At 29.6% G+C, this 22,708-nt stretch overlaps 1 protein-coding gene across 3 annotated transcripts in view; it reads left to right on the plus strand.

The window, feature by feature from the left end:
• LOC107456121 (cytochrome P450 4c3) overlaps positions 1-18,186 on the plus strand; it is a 57,092-nt gene extending 38,906 nt beyond the window's left edge. For 2 of the 3 annotated variants that reach the window (XM_087152027.1, XM_071186675.2), the window contains exons 6-12: positions 5,031-5,100; positions 5,973-6,099; positions 7,893-8,087; positions 9,439-9,612; positions 9,704-9,770; positions 15,412-15,591; positions 17,897-18,186. In XM_087152027.1, coding sequence (XP_087008153.1) covers positions 5,031-5,100; positions 5,973-6,099; positions 7,893-8,087; positions 9,439-9,612; positions 9,704-9,770; positions 15,412-15,591; positions 17,897-18,063 — 980 coding nt within the window. In that variant the 3' untranslated portion in view covers positions 18,064-18,186. The remainder of the gene's footprint in view (positions 1-5,030; positions 5,101-5,972; positions 6,100-7,892; positions 8,088-9,438; positions 9,613-9,703; positions 9,771-15,411; positions 15,592-17,896) is intronic. The other variant, XM_087152028.1, reaches the window with a different exon arrangement.
• The last annotated feature ends 4,522 nt before the right edge of the window (positions 18,187-22,708 follow it).

Here is a 22,708-nt window from a genome sequence, read left to right on the forward strand (position 1 = left end):
TCCTCCGAGGCGTAAATCTTAAGGCTGTTAGAAAATTCACTAATCCTCATCTGCTTATTGTAGTAAGGTTCGTTTAAACTAATGAGGTTTAGTCCCAGGGAAGAAATATCGTAGTCCAACTGAATGTTAGCCAGTTTTGAATGATGTAAATTTAAGTGCCCTATTTTACAATTAATTGTTATACCATCGGCCATAGTCAGTGTGCTTGATCTGTAAATTTTTGGCTCTTATGTACTGATAGCACTCTTTGCTGAATGGTGAGTGGCTCACATCCAAGTTTGACTTGTGTTTGTTGTTATTGTTGGCACAATTTATACAATGTGGTCGATTGCGGCATTCATTTACTCTATGATCTGTTGATGAGCAGTTTCTACAGATATCCTGTCTGTTACACTCTTTAGCTAAATGTCCCATGGCTGCGCACCTGAAACACTGCTTGATTCTATAATTTTCCTCAAAGTTATATCGCTTCCAACCTATATTTATTTTATCCTGGTATTTTAAGCAATTAAATGAGTCCGGATCAAGCTCAACAATCCAGTGTTTGTTATTCCTCCGCCCCTTAAGTGGGAATTTTACATTAATTCCCTCATTATTTAGACCCTGATTTTGATTAATTAGGGCTTCTTCTATTTGCTCTCCAGTTATTTCTTCATCCACACCAAAGATAATTATAGATGGTCTTTTCTTTTTGGGCGAACCAAAGCTATATTGTTCATCCAACTTAACCTTTTCCATTTCAAATTTAAGTTTTTCCAGGTCTTCTGAGTTTTCAGTTTCAATGATGACACCCCCATTTTTAATGTTATTGATTCGCTTGACGCCTATCTTTAAGTTTGCGGGGTTTAACTGGTGGACCAAATCAGATTTTGTCTTCTCAACAATTTATAAAAATTTTCACGCATAGCAAAAACCACAAGGGCAAAATTTCACAAAATATTCTATCAACATTCAAAATTCCACTTTTTTCGTTTTGGTAACAAAAATTCACATTTCTTTATCAGGACACATATCAAACATGATATTTAAAAACATTTCCATTTACACTTTTTAAAGGACTTATTGCTCGCCTTTAAAATATATACTCTCACTGCAAATTTTATTAATTTAAATAAATTTTTATTCTCTTGCAAATCGAAAAGAAAAACATTTTAATATTTCAGTAAAAAAACAAGTTTGCTAAACTCATTTTAATAAAACATTAATGAGAATAAAATCAGATGCATATAGATAACTCTCCTCAGTTATAAACTCATAAGTCAACTTATTTGTTATATCGTAGTAAATTGCGTTTTTCCCCCAAATGTTTTAGATCATAAAAACCAATTAGACAGGTTTCCTCCCTTCCTCTGATTTAGAACCATTTTTTATATCATTTCGATTGCATCGCATACCGAGGATGTGGAGTCATTGTGAGTTTTTTCTTCTTTTTTTTTTTTACATTAACGAAGTTTATTTTATAAGGTAAAAAACTTATAAATGTTTAGGGAACATATAGGATAAAATACAAATTAAACTATTAAACGCCAAAACGTTATAAATAATTAATTAAATAAGAAATAAAATAAACTGGAAATGCGAGAACAAGATTTTTGTTTCAAATAATATTTCATTTAAATTTCACAAAAATTGTCAGAAACTTCCCTCTTTTGCAGAATAGCTGACAAAGACATGAGGAAGAGGATTAGAACAAAACTTTTTATCAACATTATTTCCCAATATGTTTTCCAAGTTGGATTTTCATTTTATTTTTCCCCTCATGCATTTTTTTCCCAAGATTTTTATAATACTAGGAAGTTCAGCCCGTTGCTCACTTCGCTCGCCAACCTTCGTAATAGCCACTCATACAACTTAGTTTGTTTTTTTCCTATATCGATCTTTCTTTTAAAGAGAAAATATATAAATATTGAAATTTCACGTAAGAAAATTTTATTAATATGTCAATAGTAACAAAATTAACGATTAACTTGCATATGAAAAAAAAATCAACTGAGCTTGAAAAAAATAAATATCTAAACACAGGGAATATATACATTTTTGATAAAACAAGAAGTAATCTTACTAGCTAACTATCTAAAAGGTTTGTGTTTTTCGGATTAAATTCTTTGTAAACATCACCATTGTTATCATTGCAAAAGTTAGTTCCTTTTCCTTCTCTTTTTTTTTGGACAAGATTTTAAACTGTATTAATACGTTTTACTCATTGCGGGGGAACGTTATATAAGTATAATTTTCTTTTTTATCGACAGAAAATTTTTGCAGCTGAAATGGCCTGTTGACGAAAAAACCTTGTCATTGAAATTATCTATCGACCACATGGTTTCATTATCTCCCAGATTCATTTTATACCGTCTTTTTTTCCTACCTAATTTCACCCGTCATTCACTCCCTGCATCAAGAATCTTTCACAATAGTTGTTGCAATTGCTTTTGCGATGATAATCTACAATAATGTACATTAAAAATTAATCTTAGAAACAAATGTGTTAAATATGATTAGAAAAAAAATTGTGTAATATACAACTTAAATGTGTAAAATACAATTAATGTTTCGTTTTTGCAACGTGATATGAATAGAGGAGTAGGCAATTTTCAAATGAAATGCTTTTTTCCGGCAACTTCAACATACTATTAAGATTTTGCTTCAGGCTAGGCTTAAAAAATTTCATCAGAAATATACTAAATTAAAAAAAAGTGCAAGGGGCATAACGTCTATTGTAAAAAAATCATAAGACTAGTTTCAAAATTACGCATGACTTTGCCTTCAAAATAATCTTCTCTTAATATTGTCGACGAAATGACCCCTGTTGACAAAATGACCCTGTCGACAAAATGACCCTGTCGATGAAATGACCCTGATTACAAAATGACCCTGTCGACAAAATAACCATGTCGATGAAATGATCCCGTCGAAGAAACGATCATGTCGACGAAATGACTTGTCGATGTAATGACTTGTCGACGAAATGGCCTGTCGACGAAATGACCCTGTCGACAAAACTACCCTGTCGACGAAAAGACTTGTCAATGACATGATCCTGTCGACAAAATAACCCTGTCGACGAAATGATCACGTCGATGAAATGACCCTGTCGACAAAACTACCCTGTCGACGAAATGACTTGTCGACGAAACGACCCTGTCGACGAAATGATTAGTCGATGAAATGACCCTGCCGATGAAACGATCATGTCGATGTAATAACCTAGGTGAAGATACGACCCTGTCGATGAAATGACCTGTCGACGAAATGACCCTGTCGATGAAATGAACCTGTCGACGAAATGACTTGTCGAAGAAATGGCACTGTTAACGAAATGACCCTGTCGACGAAATGATATGTCGATTAAATGACCCTGTCAATGAAAAGACCCTGTCGACGAAATGACCCTGTCTACGAAATGATCCTGTCAATGAAAAGACCCTGTCGACGAAATGACCCTGTCGACGAAACGACTTGTCGACGAAATGACCCTGTCGACGAAATGACTTGTCGACGAAATGACCCTGTCGACGAAATGACTTGTCGACGAAATTACCCTGTCGACGAAACGACTTGTCGACGAAATGACCCTGTCGACGAAACGACTTGTCGACGAAATGACCCTGTCGATGAAATGACTTGTCGACGAAATGGCCTGTCGACGAAACAACCTTGTCGAGGAAACGGCCTGTCGACGAAATGACCTAGTCGATGAAACGGCCTGTCGATGAAGTGGTGTCGATGAAATGGTGTGTCGATGAAGTGATTGTCGATGAAATGAATGCGACCCGTTTTAATCATAGACTTATATAACACGGACACGGTTTTAATCATAGACTTATATAACACGGACACGGTTTTAATCATAGACTTATATAACTATGTCGGTATATGATTTTCAGTTTTGAGCATGATTTCGTAGTGTTTCTCAGTACTGATTTATTGATTTCCGTACAAATTTTTTATTCACCCAGTCGAAGAACTGGTATTCAGCTAGTATTAATTAAAATAGAAAAGTGAAAGCAGAAAATATCCATTCAAAATGCTCATAAAATATTTAAAAAGATCACAACAAACATTTTCACAAGCCGTTTTTTCAAACGTCCCCCTATTATTGTCAAGTTATGATTCTATCCTTAAATGCGAGTTTCAATCATATATTTTACAAATTTTGGTTTTCACCAAATTTGGTTTAAAATTCTACATGAAATAAAACTATTAATTACTCCTTTTGAAATCTAATTAGCTCTAATAAAGTTGAAGTTCTCATAAACATATTACATATTGGTCACAGTACGTAAATACCTTTAACTGAATGAACGGCACCGGTTTGTGGTAGTTGAAGGTTCCAATTTGAAAAATAAGCACATCTTAACATAATGTTAATATCAAACGTAAGGCACGTGATTAACCTAGAAATTTTGTTGATTCATTACAATCCTCATCGAAGTCTTATTCATAATACTGGGTATTTCCAAATATATTATTCCAGGAATTTCATTTTTGCCAAGTTATAGTCGTGGTAAGTTGAGTTGTTGTAGTTTTAGCTCTTGCGCAATGAATAAATTAAACAAAAAATTTTACATTTCACCAGATAAAAAAGTTCGGATTTTTGAGAAACACGCAGAATTGAGCCACCTTGAGTAATCTTTGAGTTGGAGAACTTCGTATTGAAGACTTCAAGTACAGAATGCGCACATAGGGGGGAAATGCGGAGGAATAAACATAATTTTTTTACTACATTTCAATACAAGAATTACCTCCAATACAAGAAATATTTGCATGAATTACTTAAAGCTACCTGAATTAATTTATTTTACAAGAATTAATTATTTCAGCACACAAAATAGATTAAGGGGCTTTGAAATTTATTTTTGCAAAAACTTAATGAAGCTTTTAACCTTTCACAAATACTAAAACAGGTGTAAAACTTAAATATTTCTACTTGTTTTTTTTAAAATAGTTACCTCAAGTTTGAAGCTTAAATTGCTATTGTAACTTTTAAACAATATTTAGTACTCACACGATTATTGAAACTTTTCTTTCAGAAACTGCTATGGGCGTAAAAATCAATGCCCAATTGGGTGAAGGCCAAGAATATTATAAAGCAATTCATAAGTAAGTTTTAACGCATCTTATACTTAATTTTTTATTTGTTAATAGGGCACTATATATATATATCACAAGAGGAAGCCTTCCCGACGAATTTTCTTTCACCTACATAAGTAATTTAAAGTTTAGAGAAAAGTAAATTCTCAAATGAAAAAAAAATATCTAGAGTATGCCATAAAGTTTCAAAGGTTGCCTGTTGAGATGCATGAATCTACCAGAAAAGATTACTTATCTCAAGTCTTACTCGGCGCATACTTTCTCCGGCAAAATCGCCCATTAAAATCTGCATTGCTCTTATTCCACACAAACCACAGTGCTAACGTGAAATATCCTCAGTGGTAGACGGATCATGGGTTAGAGTCCCCTTGCCGCCAGGCTAACCGGGGGAGGTTCTCGAGGTTTTCCTCTCCGTGTAACGCAAATGAGGGTTAGCTCCATTAAAAAATCCTCCACGAAGGCAAATTTCTCCCAATACTCGATCCAGGAGTTCCCTTGTTTTTCTGGATTGGGTTCAAAATTACAAGGCTACAGAGTTGAACATTAGTAGTTGTAAACCCATGAAATTGGGTCGGCGGTTCAACGACGTTTATAAAATAAAATAAAATCTGCCTATCTCTTATTCATTAAAACCTGCATTATTCTTATTCCATTAAAATCTGCAGTTTTCTTATTTCATTAAAATCAGCATACCCAGAGGATCCAATATCCAGAGTGACTATGTTAAAAACTACAGTTAAATAGAAATTTATATCTAGGTAATCAGCTAACTAGAAAGCTGCTGCTATATGGTCAATAGCTATTTTTATTTTGATTAATTTTGTAATGTTCATCTAAATACTTAAAGAATATTTATTTATTATTCTTTTCCCCCCATCTAGAATTGGTACTCTAGTTTTGATCCGCATTTTTAAGCCTTGGCTTTATCCAGAATTTATATTTAGAATATCACCGACTGGAAGAGAATTTTACAAAAATGTAGACATTATTCATCGCTTCACAAGGAAAGTAAGTGGTTTAACGACATTTTTACAGAAAGCGGCGCAATTGGCTCAGCTTATTCTGAACAGCTATCTTGTCAATTTCAAACATTTAGGGAAAGATTTTATTACATAGATAGTAAAAAGCACGTTTAAATACAAGATTCCTGATTCATATACAAGATATGGGATTTTAAATTATTTTGAACGTCAGATAAATAAAAGCTTAAATTTATACACATGAAAGTACTGGTTTTATACTTTTAAAAGCCATTATTTTGAAAATTAGAGTTTAAAAAAAATGAAATTTTTAAGGTTGTATTTTCTAGTTGCCACGATTGTTTTTTAATGTTGACCATGGAAAATGAATATTGTGTAAATATGTGTTCAAGAAACAATTTTCACGAAAACCCTGGCTAAAGAAACAGCAAATTATTGTTATTATAGTTTTTTTTTTTACGGAATTTGAAAGTGAACTATTGGGACAAGTTCTGGCTACTAACACATTACTGGGCTATTGATGCTGTAAGCTATATAACCATTAAAAATTTCAAAAAAGTGAAATCCAAAACTTTACATTTGTGAAAATCCAAAACTTTAAATTATTGCAGCACGTTGAACATTAGTAGTCGTAAACCCAAAAATTGGGTCGACCGTTCAACGGCGGTCATAAAATAAAATAAAATTATTGCAGCAAAAAATGACTATACCATCTTTAATATAAATCTTGTATTACGTGAAAAGAAAAAGCAATAAGGTCTCCATTTTTTAATAAACGCAAAATTACCAAAGTTGATATAAATTAAAAATTATGAGGGTTCCTAAAAAATAAACGAAAAAAGAAGATAGTTTTATGAGAAATCTATCTGTAATTTTAATGTATAATTATGAAAGAGAAAAAAAACACTACTGCATTATGCCATTTAAAACAAAAAAAACTTTTTTTTGTAATGAATCTCTTTATTTTAAAAAATCATAAGTACAACCACTGTTTAGGTTGTTTAACTTAACATTAATTTTTTTTCCACTGCAAATACAATAAGCTTCAGAAACTTTGAAATTAAAAAGGCGTTCAGAAAAACCTAAAAGGAATACGTTAAATAAAATAAAATTTCAATATTAGTCCAGAATTATTTTAAAGTGTTAAACTTAGAGTAGAGAAATAATATGCGGACCTCTCAACAGGCTGCAGAAATACATTTCATAGTTGAAATTTGATATTCTGAAACGGCCATCTTTATTAATAAACTTAAAACGAGATTTGTTTTTAAAAGTTATTTCAGTCTTAAGTGCTTCTTTCGGGAATTTTTCTCATTGTTACTTATATTACACTTTGTTTTGCTGTGCAAAACCTACATAACATAAAATTTAGAAATGATTATGTTGCGCAGTAACTTGTGCAAGGAAAGCTACAAAATAAAAATATTTAACGTTCGTTGCTTTCAAAATTATCTACCATCAAAACATGTAAGTAAAAAATATTATTCAAGCAGCTGAAATGAAACTATGAAGTTGGAATCAAACGTGAAAGAATAATTTTTATTTATATTATATCTTAATTTAAAAGTATTTAAACTACTTAGAGTATTGTTTGAAACTTTTTAAAGTTTTAAGATAATCAAATCAGACTTTTTTCCACAAATCGATTCACTGCAAAAATATTTTTTTTGCGCATGCGCAGTATGAAAGAACTACAATAACTACTCATATCTTGCCCAGTTTTTAAACTAATTTCTTTCAATTTTTAAAATAATAATTTTGTAATTCATTTTAAATTGCTCCAAAATTCACAATGCATGTGTATAACTATGTTCTACCTAGGTAATAAAACAGAAGAAGTCAAAAATGATAGAAAATAATCAACAATTAAAACAGTTGGATGTAACTGCCAATGATTACCCCTCAAATACAAAGTCTCGCAGAGCTTTCCTGGAATTGCTGTTAGAACATCACTTTAAAGATTCATCGTTTACAGAAGAAGACATTCGAGAGGAAGTAGATACTTTTATGTTTGCAGTAAGTTTTTTTAAAAAATAGTATTGTAGATTAGTATGAATGTAAAATAAACACTATTTTATCCCGAAAAAAATATTTCATTTGAAATTATATCTCATTTGTAAAGTTTATTGACTATCTTAACGGTACTAGTACTTCCCAAAAATTTAAATTGTGCTTTTAATATCAACCAGAGCAGTTGTTGCATGTCTGTCCAAAACACGTGTTTTTTGAGTTGTGCCACTATTGCAGCCCATGAGCGATATAATAAGCTACGCAAGTATGAATAAAGCAAAACTTATTAGTGCAAATAATGGCACAAAAATAGACATGCATTAGTTCTTTAAACTATGATTTTTATCAGTGTGGAGACATTAATGACCCAAGAAAAGCGTAAATCTCAGTGTGAACTTATCTAGTTTTTGCTGACCATATTTACCAGAATTGTATTAAAAACCTTTTCAAAGTTGTTCATTTTTTTTTTCTTTTTGTATTAAATGTTCAAGGAGTGGTTTGTAAAGAATCACCTTCTTTCGAGCACAGTATCATAAATACCGAGATATCATTGATTAAAAAAAATTAAACTTAAAACATTCATTGGTGAACATAGATTACTAAAAACTACTATATTAATTTAATTAAAACATACATTATAATTAAACATAGACATAATTTTTACAAAATATTTAAAAAATAGAAGCAGGTAAAATCTCCTTGAAAAAATTAAACATTCTTGAAGTCTAAATTACAAGCGTACAGAGATTAAAAGCTTGCGAGAAACAAATATGCTTTTAGGTTGAGTACACATATTTAAAATTTAGATGAGTAAAGTTTGAAATCCTGGATGTCAAGAAAATGAAGTTTTTTAATAGTAAAAATCATTAGTCTAGACTTAAAAAAATTTAATAAAACCTCCTGGAAAGCTGAGGTCCAATTTAATTTCTAATTAAACGTGTAAAATAAATATGATTTTTATACTAATTTTAATCATAAATACTCAATTTCTTGGTTATAGTTTTTTTGTGCTTGAACAACGGCATTAAATCTAAATTACTTTTTAAATTATAATTTTAGCTTTAAAATGTATTGTTAACTGTTTTGAACCTGTGTATTCTTATAATTTAAAAATTTATAACTGTTATAAGTTCGTTTCGTTTTGGTGAAAAAACCTTACGAAAGAAATTCGTTGGGTCACTTAATTAATATTAGCAAAAATTAGTACAGTTTGATTTTGACAAAATAATAAATTTTTTAATTATCCAAAGACGCTAATTACCATTTTTTCTTCTTTCAAATTTGTCGGAGGTTGCTAGGTTTTAAGAAGGGAATTTATTTTAGGTGCATTATGTTAATTTCAAAATTTTAATTTTAGGGTTACGATACTACGGCTGCGGCGATTTCTTGGGCATTATATTTCGTTGGATTATATAAAGACGTGCAGGAAAAAATACACGAAGAATTGGATGAAATATTTGAAGGTGATAATGAAAGAGAAATTGAACGTGATGATTTATTGCGCATGAAGTACTTGGAGTGTGTCATTAAAGTATAACTTTATATCAGGAATTCATAACATCAAAATACTGTTACTTTTTTATCAAAAAAATAATGTTTTCTTTATGTTTAATTTACAATAGGAGTCTCTTAGATTACACACTTCAGTGCCTTTTGTAGCTAGAGGCGTTGAGGAAAACTTCAAAGTGTGTAAGTAAAAATAATCTTCTAATAGTAAAAGCAAAATTATCGTGGAAGAAGAATTTAATTTACAAAACATAAAATAATAACAAATTTAATATGTGCAATTTTTCTATTATTTGTTACGAAAATGTAAGACAGTAGAAATTGCATTTAACAAGATGCTGAAGAAACTGAAAAAATACTCTTTAAATCCAGTCCTTCGCTAAATCTAACTTTAAATTGTGTACCATAAATGAATACAAACTAAATTGCTTGAACTGAGAAGTAATACAGTTTATTTTATTTTGCAGTCGCTTTTGAACAGCCAACAATAGCCTTGTCATTTTGATCAAGAGAACGGAACTTTTGAATCAAACTAGCCTCAATAGAGGATTTTATAACTGTACAACTTGAGCCGCGATTGCTCAGGGGATAGAGCGTGAGCCTTCCAATGAGGCGAACCGGGTTCGAATCTTAGTCGATACCAATTCCGCATCCGGCTTGCACCGACCACAGTGCTGACGTGAAATATCCTCATTTGTTACCCTGGGAGATTCTCGTGGTCTTCCTCTCCATGTAACGCAAATGAGGGTTAGCTCCATCAAAAAATCCTTCACGAAGGAAAATTTCTCCTAATACTCGATCCAGGAGTTCCCTTGTCTTCTGAATGGAGTTCAAAATTACAAGGCTACGGAGTTGAACATTAGTAGTCGTAAACCTATAAAATTGGGTCGGCTGTTCAACGACGGTTATAAAATTATAAAATAAAATTGTACAACTTATTTGCATTTGCGTTACATGGAGGGAAAAGTCACCCATGTTCGAAGGAAAAGGGACCCTAACCAATACCAGGGCTAAAGAGAATAGAAGGGCTGGTTCACTCCTTTGAAGTATCTCTTGCCGCGCCGATCCTCCGACGTCACTCTAGTGACGTCACTTTGGCGCAAAGCTCGCACTTTTACTTCAAGAACGGAGCGTTTGGCCTTACTAGCTCTAACTAATATTGGATCATTTCTTTTTGCGAGATATTCTAAGACATTTGTTATTTTCTATAATGACTTTCCTCAGTTTTTGCAGTGAATTTACAAGAATTTAAAACTATTATCGAAATGCCAGTTTGCGCGATTGCAACTTGCAAAAATTCTGATATAAAAACAAAAGGAAAAAGTATAATTTTTCGCGTGTTCCCTAAAGTAAATGAACAACTATGTAAAGAATGGATTCCGAAATGACACAGTTAATATAAAACCGCAATACGTTTATTCTGTCGTTAAGAACTTTTATAAAAATTCATTATCTAAATAGAAACCGCCTCGTTACTTCAAAAAGAAAGGCAGGTGAAAAAAATTAAAAAATGGATAAAGTCAAAGAAAATTAAAATGTAAGTAAAAAGTATAAATAAAATATATAGTATATAGTTGGAATTCTCCTAATTTCATAACATATTTTTTAATGTAGTTATTCTAAATATTTATGATTTTTTTTTGAAAATTATATTCTCTTAAATTTAAATATCTATAAATTGTATCATCGTAAATTTAAATGTCTATAAACAATCGAAAAATTTCTAATGTCATTATGAACCTAAATTATTATTTTGTTTCAGTAATTTGCGCTTAAGGTTGATGTTTCCTAATGATGAAGTATGAACAAATTGCTATTAACGACATATTTTAAAATCAGGGATTCTAAATTTAACTTAACTTATCTTTATAAAAGAATATATAGATAAAAAAAGTGTCGATATATGCCTTCATTTTTCTTAATAGTTAAAGTTAAAACTGAACTTCTTAAAATAAAGTATTTATCGTGTCATTTTCACCAACTAGCAAAACATTTTTATAAGTTTAAAATGGTATTTTTTTAATATAATAACCAAGAAAGCTTTTTTTGAACTATGTTTATGAACGGAAATAATGTATTAATTACGTAAAGTTTTAAGGCTAATAACCAGAAAAAGTCTTAACTTATTTTTACAAGAGAAAGATGCAAAGTTATCATATCTTGCTTGCGATCTCCGAGATCTGTAGACACAGTGACGTCATGAGGAGGAAAATCGTAGCTTCAGCTCTAAGAGCGGAGTGAACTAGCCCTTGTATTCTCTTTAGCCCTGAACCAATACCTCCTAGAAGATGGAAAGACTTTCCACGGATTAATTTAGTTGTCTGATGTAATGAACATAAACAGCGCAGTAATGGTTAATATGAAAGATTTCACTACGTTCAGAATAGTAAAGGATCGGATTTCTCGTTTACGGTAACCTTCTCTTTTCTAGGAGGAGTCTCTCTAACCCAGGGGTTTGCCAAACTTTTTTGATCATAGACCCCTACATAATTTTTCGAAATCTCCATCGACCCCCATAAAAGTAATTTTCTGTTAATTGAAATAAAACTCTATTAGATACTGTGTTTCTACATTTATTTTATGATTTTGAACATTTATTAAAGTAATAGTACATAGTGTAACAATAGTTTTATGAAAAATACATTAATGTTGAAATATAAATACCTTAATATTTATGAAATAATAAGTAATTATAAGTAAGTAGAAATAATAAGTAAAGTAACAACAGATTTATTGTTTCTTAATCAATGACATGGGTGTGCCTGGTGTTTTTTTTCCTGCAAGGTTCGTTATATTGGGTTCAAAATTGGTCAATTTTAATCTTAAATCCCCTCGAAACTCCACATTTAATTTATTTCTGTTCTTAGTTAAGATTGAATTTACGTGACTGAAACGAGCTTCAACCATGTAGGAACTTGGAAATGCTATCATAAATGGCTGAGCTATTTTGTAAAGTCTTACATATTTTTGCATTATATTTATATTTGTCCAAAATTTGCTTATTGTTAACTTTTTAAAAAGAATCTTTGCTTCAAATCCCCATAATGATTCAGCAAGCTCATCTTGCAGGTTGATGTCCACGTTTTCAATTGAAGCAGAAAATGGCACAATAATCCAATCAGGGATGTCAATGTTTTCCAAATCAACAAAACGCAGCAGTTTAAAATCGTCACTCAATTTTTGAAGATTACCTGTATATATTTCCAAGTCTTCTTCTTTTATTTCTAATTGTCACATATCTGAAAAATACTGATAATCCTTCGACTAATCGACCCTTCTGGTTCGGATCGACCCCCTGGCTCAGATCGACCCCCGCTTATGTTAAATAGACCCCTAGGGGTCTATGTAGACCACTTTGGCGACCTCTGCTCTAACCCATGATCCGCCTACCTAGTAGAATTTATGTCAGAACTGTATTCAGTGCGAGTAGGTCGCGGAATTCGCATCAAGCTGTCACAACTGGGACTCCAACATAGGATTACCTCATTGGAAAGTTAACGCTCTATCCCCTGAGTCAACGCGTTCAATAACGTTGATTTGTGCTTGATTAAAGACTTCATGGTTTTTAAAAAAATGTATGAAGAGGGTATTAAAAGTTGATATGTTTCGAACTATCAAGATTTAAAACAAAAAAGCTTAAAGTTACTAACGAAAAATTGAAAATGTAGGTGATAAACGAAACTAGAAAAACCACGGTAGCAGAGAGTGAAAAAAAATAAAAATATTGAGTTTTATCCATCTCTTTTATGGGTTTTTAGATAAAAAAAATCCAGAGGATTCTCAGTCTCAGAATTTGTCTTTATAGTCAATCAAATCAACATATATTGTTTACTTTTTGAACAGGATGAAATAGTTTTTTATTTGATTTTTGAAAATAAATTTAATTAAACTTGGAATTTTTGATCTTATCAATTTTTCTTTTGTTCACCCTGAAAATTCTTCCCTGTTTTCTTTCCTCTCTGAAAATTCTTCTTCAATTTTTATTTTATTCACCCTTTATTTTAGCCACTCAGGGCTTTCGTGCTTGTAACTAAGATTCTCATTTAATTAGATATTAAATTTAGTTTTTAAACTGTGCTGAAACCAAAATTTAACATTCACTACAATTTTAGGTTGTTAAAAAAGTTCTGCAACACTCAGCTTTTATGAATTATCATATTGTGTTGTTGCATTTTGGTGTTCTTAGTTTAAACTTTCGTCAATATGCTGTAAATGATTTTGGATAGAAACTGAACTTCGGGTTTTGATTCGTTATTCCTATGAAAGAATTAGTTTTTACGTAATTCAAAAGAAACAATGAAAAACCAAAATTATGATAAAATACGACAATCGAAGTTGATAGCTCCGGTAGAAATAAAGGCAAAACCTTTTCTATCGAGAGAACACGACAATTGTCTAAATTGCTCTCTTTCTCTGTACCCCAAAGGTTTTGCTGAAGTCCAGGAAGAGAAAATACAATATTAAATACGTTAAGCAAATACAAAAGTATAAAATCAAGACAAATACTTATAATAAAAAGCAGGGCTCGAAAAAACTCAGATATTTTACCCGTCCCCGAGGACGGCTTGTCCAACAATGTACCCCGTCCTCCTTTGAAACTAACCCGTAGCTTCTAAATAAATAAAAATATAATTTTCTCTTATTTATTACAAACATTTTTTGCACAATGAATTCGTAGTTACTAGGATTACATTATACAGTAATAAAAGAAATTTTAGGTTACTAATAGCAACCTAGTATTTCTTTTATGAAATAGTTTATTTCTTTTATGAAATAGTTTATTTCTTTTATGAAATAGTTTATTTCTTTTATGAAATAGTTTATTTCTTTTATGAAATAGTTTATTTCTTTTATGAAATAGTTTATTTCTTTTATGAAATAATTCAAGGTCAAGTTGTCTGGAATGTCAATTTATCCGAGGGTACTGCGTTTTTTAAATGAATCAAATATGACGTTTGCCAGTTCTACAATCAAGCCAATGATTTACAGAGGTTTCAGCACAGAAGTCTGAAAGGGGTTTTCCGTTTAGGTAGATGTTCATAATTGCGTTTAACGCTTCTTGTTTAAGGCCAGTACGTAATGTGCTTTTTTGTAAGTTCATTGCTGAAAAGCCCCTTTCAACCGTTGCAGTACTCCCATACAGAGAAAACATCAATTCCACCTTGCGCAGTATGTTGCTGTATTGTGGGTCATTTTGCTGCATTAGGTCTTTATAAATAGCTTGAGCTCGGAGGGCTGAAGTTTTCTTGTGTTTAACAATGTTGTGTATCTTAAATTTTAATAACACCCATTAGAATTTCAGATGTATTCCAACAAAAATTGAAAATATATCACGAACATTAACGGGAAAATAGCCGTCCGCGCGGACGTCGGATTCGAGAAATTCATTGTCCACGGGGAATTTTTGACCGTCGAGGACGGGCGGTATTTCGAGCCCTGATAAAAAGCTCAAAAACTTACTTAAAAACAAATCCTATAACCAACTTACACTACTGACTACCAAGCAACAACTAAATTGAAATAAACGAAACATTTTTTCGTTTATTTCAATTTATGGCTTACGGAGCTGGTACGCCTTGAAGACGTCAGCTTCAGTTGTCGTATTTTTTAATAATTTTTCTTTTTTTCAATTCCTTTTGGAATTTCAGCTGCAAACCGCGTTTAACCACTGGAAGTATAGTTTTTAATTGCTATTATTATTCTGAATTCTTTTCTTATTATTTTTAGTTCATTTATCATTCACAAGTGTTTCAAAACTTTTTTAACACCTAATAATTTGTTATAATGTTTTGCTGTATTTATTTATCTCTGATCTAATTTATAGTGGACTACGAAATTGAAAAAGGGAGTCTTTGCTTAATATGCCCATTTATACTTCATAGAGATCCTAAATCATTTCCAGATCCAGAAAAATTCGACCCAAAAAGATTTCTTCCCGAGAACGTAATTGGAAGGCATCCATTTGCCTTTGTGCCTTTCTCAGCCGGGCCAAGGAACTGTTTAGGTAGTGTAATGAATAAACACTTATATAATTAATAGAATAAAAATAAGAAGTTAGAATAATAGAAACGTCTTTGCAAATTGTTTATGCAGTTTATTTTCAAAGTAATAATCCACACGTGCTCAAATGTTTTTGGAAGTGTCTAATAGTATATGAAATGTACTGTTAAATATGCATTCAGGAAATGAGATACCTGCAAGTGACGTGGTATATCGATCCCAAATGGTGTGGGTATATCGATCCCAAATTTTTTCGGAAACGTGGATTTCTTTACGTTTTCAACTGTTCTTTCCACTCTCTTTCGAGTAAGCTAAACCCATCTGACCAGTTTAGTCAGATTAATAGCTCACAATAATTGGACTGTATATTCACTTAATACTCTCATTAATTTTTTACCAGTATTCCTGACTCTCTCGTGAGCCTGATACTCTCCTGCTTTAGCACTCAGTCCTACAGTTAAAATTCAATTCGTGCCATCTGTATGTTGGATGGGAATTAACCACGTTAGCTATCAATCCTCATAAGTGACACATTCTATATTCTTACACTAAGATACTTTAGTAAAGATTTCAATTCTTTCATAATATATTTCTTACCTTAGACATAGACGGCATGAATTCATGTAGAACATAAACAAACAAATTATGTATCGAAGTTGCCATATACACATAACAAAAATATGTCACGGTTACAATAAAAAACATTAACAAATAATCAATCCAAGTTAATTAAAAGTAGACGAGAAAAAAATTGTATTTTTGTACAAATTCGATGTGCGATATAGTGCTGTATTTTAATTTAATTCACGTTAATTAATATTCTAACTTATGAGAAGAAACTTAGCTCAACTTTAACACACCATTTTGCTTATAAGCGATCAAGTGAACCTAACGTCATAGGTCACATGTGTGGGTATTGTGATCTTCTTCAAGTGCAATTACCCAATTGCCATCAAAACAAAAGTATTGAATTACAAATTAAAATAAGAAGTAGATTTTTAAAAATATTTAATTGCATATTAAAAAATTCGGGCTACAATAACTTTAATGCGCACCCATGTATTAAACAATTAAAGTGCAACAGATATCTAATTGTTAAGATATAAAACTTTAAAAAGGTTGGTATTAAAACTTACATAGTAGCACACAAAATGTTCAATGACAAAATTGAGGTTTGTCTGCTGCAACCACCAGAGAATAGATATTTACATTTAAAATTTACAAATGTGTGTGTAAATATTTTCATCCAAAATGAGTGATTTCAAAAAGTTAAATCGGAGAATTTCTTCGGAAAAATTTCTGATACACACATGCTAAATTATATTCACAAAATACAAAAAAATGAAATGAAAAAGAGAAACATACACGATTATTTTTGTATTTGAATAAATATTTTCTTGGATGCAAAACCTGACAAAAAAATTTTTTTTGCACCGTTGGTATGATAAATTTCACAGAAACGAAGAAATTAGGTTTTTATTAACGAGAAAAGTATTTTAAACCCATATAGATTTTTTACGAAAATTGTCCGCAAAAAAATGACAACTAATATATTTCAGTTCGCGGGCCACAAAAAAGGCTTCGCGGGCCGGATGCGGCCCCCGGGCAGCTAGTTGGAAACCACTGCTCTAGTGAAAGCATTGTTTTTGCACTAAAAATTGACAAAACCGAAAATTAGATAAATTAAATTTCAAGGTGGATTGTATTGGGATTATTTTATGTTTCAAATTACAAGCACAATTTTATGCACGTTTTGTTACAAAATCAGCAACAATTTTTACTAAAATATACTATCAATATTTTTCTTAGGAAAAAAACCTGGATTGTAATATAATTGAATAGTTTCTATCTACTTATCTTTTCACCGTTTAAAACCTTGTTATGCCCTGCAAAAAAATTGCAGTTTTTTATTTTAAGTTTTGGGCATTTATTTTTTTAGAAAATATATTTAATAGACAATTAATAAATGCCTTTAAAAATTTTACTTCCCGCAAGTTTAACAATATTTTGTGTTTGTTGAATTATTACCTTCATATCGATATAAAAGATAAGTTTCTAGTCCAGCCAAGTACTTTTTCCAAGAAGTTAATAACAAAATTTTTTTTTTAATATCAGAGCGAAAAATCTAAAATAATTATGATTATTGAATCGCCACCAGACCACAAATGTATTATTTTATTCAGATTTTTCACATAAATAAGAAAAGCACAAGGTTTTCTTTTTCTCAAAACGAAGTTAGCTAGACTGAAGCCCTTTTATGCATATGTCATTCTTCGATCTGTAATATTATTCTTTTTCTTTGTTTGTAGGACAGAAATTTGCTTTAATGGAAGAAAAGACTGTGCTTGCAGATATATTCCGGAACTTTGAAGTAACATCCAAGGACCCCAGAGACAAAGTCAATGTTACTCCTAACCTGGTCATTCGAAATCTTGACCCACTCATGCTACGATTTACACCTCGAAATGCTAAATGAATTTCAGTAAAGATTAAAATAATTATAGCTGAACAGTACTTTTATACAGCAGCAAATTATCATTATGTAGCGTAAAACGGATTTTAGATTGCCTTGATGTTTAATAAAGTAAATAAATAACAAGTCAGAGGCCTTTAAAATTAATCATTCAAATAAAAATATTCAAATTTTTAAATGTAATAATTTAAAAAAAGCTAAAAAAAATTAGTTCAATCATAAATCTTTTGACGTTTTTTATCACCAAGTTGTTACCTGCAATTACTTAAATGCTAAATAATTTCTAGAGACAAATATCTACAAAATAGCTGAAATATTGACTCATTTTTAAAATAATAAGGGATTATAATTAAGTTTTTTTTTAAACTTCCGAACGTACTCAAAACATACTATGAGTTTAAAATCAAGCATTTTAGATTATAATCTTATATTCAGGATTTCAAAGTGTTATTAGTTATGTACCGGATGATTAAGGATTATTGAAGCAGAATTCTCTTTTTAAAATCTTATAATATTTCCCCCTTTAATTACGTTGATGCTTATCCAACTAATTATTACGTTAATTGCGACAGACAGATTAAAACATTGAACAATTATATTAATTTGCATGAGGATGCAGTGAAATAAAAATTTTAAATATTATAAATAATTCTGAAAATTATAAACAGCTTTGCTTCAGAAGTGGAATAGCTAAGTAACATGGTAAAAAATTAATACAAATATTTAACCACTCTCTGTAATTTTTAGGTTTCTTACCATAACGCAATTGTCACGTACTATTTACTGTTATTTTTTAAAATTATCTCTAGATCAACTGATACAAAAAATTTATCACTTCTTTGCATTTATTTGTTAAAAAATTAAGGATTTTGCATTATAAAAAAGCTAACTATTTGTTAAGGAAAAGAATTTTTTGCGAGTTAAAAATCCGATGTTAACTCAACAAAAGATATTTAAGTCTATTTCAAAATTTTTTGAGGATGTTAATTTTTATTTATATTAGTGTGTGTTTTGAATGTTCGACACAATGCTAGCACGTAAGCTTTGACAAGGATAATGTGCCAAAACTGAGGCCATGTACCTCAATTGTTTGACCGCCTCTTATCTTTTTGAGAGAAAAAAAAGATTAATGTATTTCCTACAAAGAAATAATTCTTTAATTGTATAATCGAATTTGTTGTTAAAATAACACCAGCTTGTGTTGATTTCCATACAATCCTACCATTTTTGAACAATTTTTAATTTTTTGAAGAGATCACAGCAAACACACACACCCAGGTCACAGAACAGGTGTTCTCATAAATCGTAGGTCTATTCGTATTTTCATTTAACTTTTGATGTGCTTTAAAATACTATTTGGTGCAGCCATATCCTCGCTTGAATCTAATATCAAGTAGCACGTAATATTAGATTACATTAGAAAGCCAGAAAGACCTTATATAAATTTTGCATAACTTTCGAATATTAGAAATATACCAAAGGTCGCTATCTTCTCTGCACATGCTTTACATAGCCGTAATATTATTTTTCATTGATTTTGGTGCTATATAGCTTTTAAGTTTTCTGTATTATATTGCGTTATCTTTTACTGGAGGAAGATTTGGATGGCAGTACAATAATTCGGCGATATAAATTTACTTAATTTCCTGTGAAGTGAAAAACTTTCGAAGAATAGTTTTATAATGTCATTCCACGCATTATTTACTTTATTAGCAATAAATAAATAAAATTCTGCTACCATCCCTTTCCTCCTCTAAATTATATTTTTTGTCAAGCTGATTTTTATAAAAAAGTTTCTTCTTTTCTTTACACAAAGAGTTTCCTGATAAATTTTATATAAGTAATTATTTTAAAATACCATATTGTTCTTTAAATTTAAATGCATTCCTAAATTAGATTTATAAATAAGACAATTATATCCAAATCTCAATTGAACATGTTAACTTATGAAATACATTTTATAAAAAATCATTATAAATTTCACATTTATCGTACGATATTAATATGCCTAAAAAACACTCGATATTGTATAAAAGTTAAATTTCCATTTGAATTGAGAGGCAGTTCAGAATTTTTAAAAATATCTAGTATATAACTATTTCTGATTTTTAAATTCTATAAAATAAAACAGTAACAATACTTAAATATTTATTCAATATTAGAATACATTTATTGTTCGAATTTTTAAAGTGTTATTTTTTTAATAATAAAAAAGGGAGAAAAAAAATTAAAAATAACCAAAATACTTTTTTCACTGAAATTGAAATCTTTCAGTATCTGAAATTTTACTTAAGAAAAGACCTGAAACAGAACCAAAAGTATTCGTAGACATTTTTACAGGAGGTGAGAAAGGAAACCATTTAATAATTTTAAAATTTTCAATGTATTGTAAATATTACATTGTAAAAATATTTTTACTCATAAAAATTAAGAATTCGATAATTATTTAAAACTACTAAGTTCAAAAACAACAATTCATTTCGAAAGATTCACATATCATTTAAATGTTTTTAAAAAAATGATAAATATTGTTTTACATCTAAATTAAATTTGCACAAACATGTAATTGCATACAAAAAATGAGTTGAAAAAATATACATTTTCTAGATCACCTTTTAAAAGCTTCCTTTAGTATTAATAATAGAAATCAATCACAATTTTGAGAATGATGTTATTGCAATATTTTTTTTTCTTCAAAACAAAACAATTCCATTACTTGTATTTCATATAAGAGATTATGCATAACAAATATAGTAAATATCACCTCGTTTCCAAAAAAAAAAAAAAAAACTAGGTGTTATATGCAAAGATTAAACAGAGCTTTCTAAAAAAGGAAAATGCGATAAATTGAGCAGAAGTCAAGGTTCTAACATTGCCAGAAAAAAATTATATTACGCATAAACATTAGGTCAATCATAGAAATTTTTTACTATTATCATTATTTTACTATTATAGTATTATTATAAACATGATGACAATAAAAAAAAATATACTTGTCTCAAATTTCAGCAAAATAATTAAGAGATCAAAATAATAAATACAATCTCGAAATTATAAATACTCACTAACTTGAGATAGTTTTAAACGTCAGTACTAAAAGAAATTTGCATCTGATATCATACCCTTACATTGTGATGCAATTAAACCAAGACAAAAATTCTATTACAAATCTTTTAACGAAAGCAATGAATAGTGAACTTAATCATAATCATATTAGAAAGAAGATAACAGATGCAAAAGAAAGCAAGAAAATATGAAGAAAAAAACTAACGCGAATAAATCTTAGAGAATAAACACAAAAAACTTAACTTTTACTGAGATCGATTGCTCAAGTCTGCATTAATTAATTACAAAAAATCATGACAAACTATTTCTCTACGTAATTATTTTATATATATATATATATATATATATATATATATATATATATATATATATATATATATATATATATATATATATATATATATATATATATATATATATATATATATATATATATATATATATATATATATATATATATATATATATATATATATATGTTCAAAATGAAGATAAAACAAATAAAAATTATAGACATATGAAAAAAGGGGGGGGGGAATTAATAAGTAAAAAAATAACAAACAACAGTTTTTAAAAAAAAAAGGATGAAATTTTATTTAAAAAAACCGGAAGGAAAGAAAAAATATAATCTTTTCATCAGCCCGCACGATTATATCCGCAAAACAGAGTACTTTCTGATATTGTATCAATAAAGCCAAAGCAAAATATATTGATACAATAGTGTGAGGAGCACTCAAAAAATTTTTTTACAAAAATTACAACAAATAATATAGAACACAAAAAGTAAAAATAACATGTAAAAACAGAAAATAAAATATAATAAAAAGAAAAAACAGTATAAAAAATGGACTATAAAGCGAGTAGCGAAATCAGATCTACTTACATGAACGGGAAATTTTTCAAGAATGATTTAAAAATGTTTTCGCAGAAAGATTGCCAGATTACAAAATATGAAAACAAAAGCGCAAATTCAGTGTAACTAGAGGGTTTTAAATTTTACTCTATTTATTTGTTATTTATTTTACTCAATTGTGTTCTATTTTATTTGTTGTAATTTTTGCAAAAAAATTTTTTGACTGCTCCTCACACTATTGTATTAATATATTTTGCTTTGGCTTTATAGATACAATATCAGAAAGCACTCTGTTTTGCGGATATAATCGTGTGGGCTGATAAAAAGATTATATCTTTTTTTTCCGGTTATTTTTTAGAAATAAAATTGCATCTCTTTTTTTTTAAACTGTTTTTTTTTTATTTTACTTATTATTTCACCCCCTTTTTTCATATATCTATAATTTTTCTTTGTTTTATCTTCATTTTGAACTTATCTAATGAGTTCTGTTTACACGCAGTTTAAGCGCAATAAATGAAACTTATTGTTTTTCTTAACTTTCTTCGTGTTTTCTTGTATTTATTTATTCATATATATATATATATATATATATATATATATATATATATATATATATATATATATATATATATATATATATATATATATATATATATATATATATATATATATATATATATATATATATATATATATATATATATATATATATATATATATATATATATA

The sequence above is a fragment of the Parasteatoda tepidariorum genome, chromosome 9 (assembly GCF_982258835.1).
Source record: "Parasteatoda tepidariorum strain Cologne lab strain chromosome 9, Ptep-v5.0, whole genome shotgun sequence".
In the NCBI taxonomy this organism is placed as follows: domain Eukaryota; kingdom Metazoa; phylum Arthropoda; class Arachnida; order Araneae; family Theridiidae; genus Parasteatoda; species Parasteatoda tepidariorum.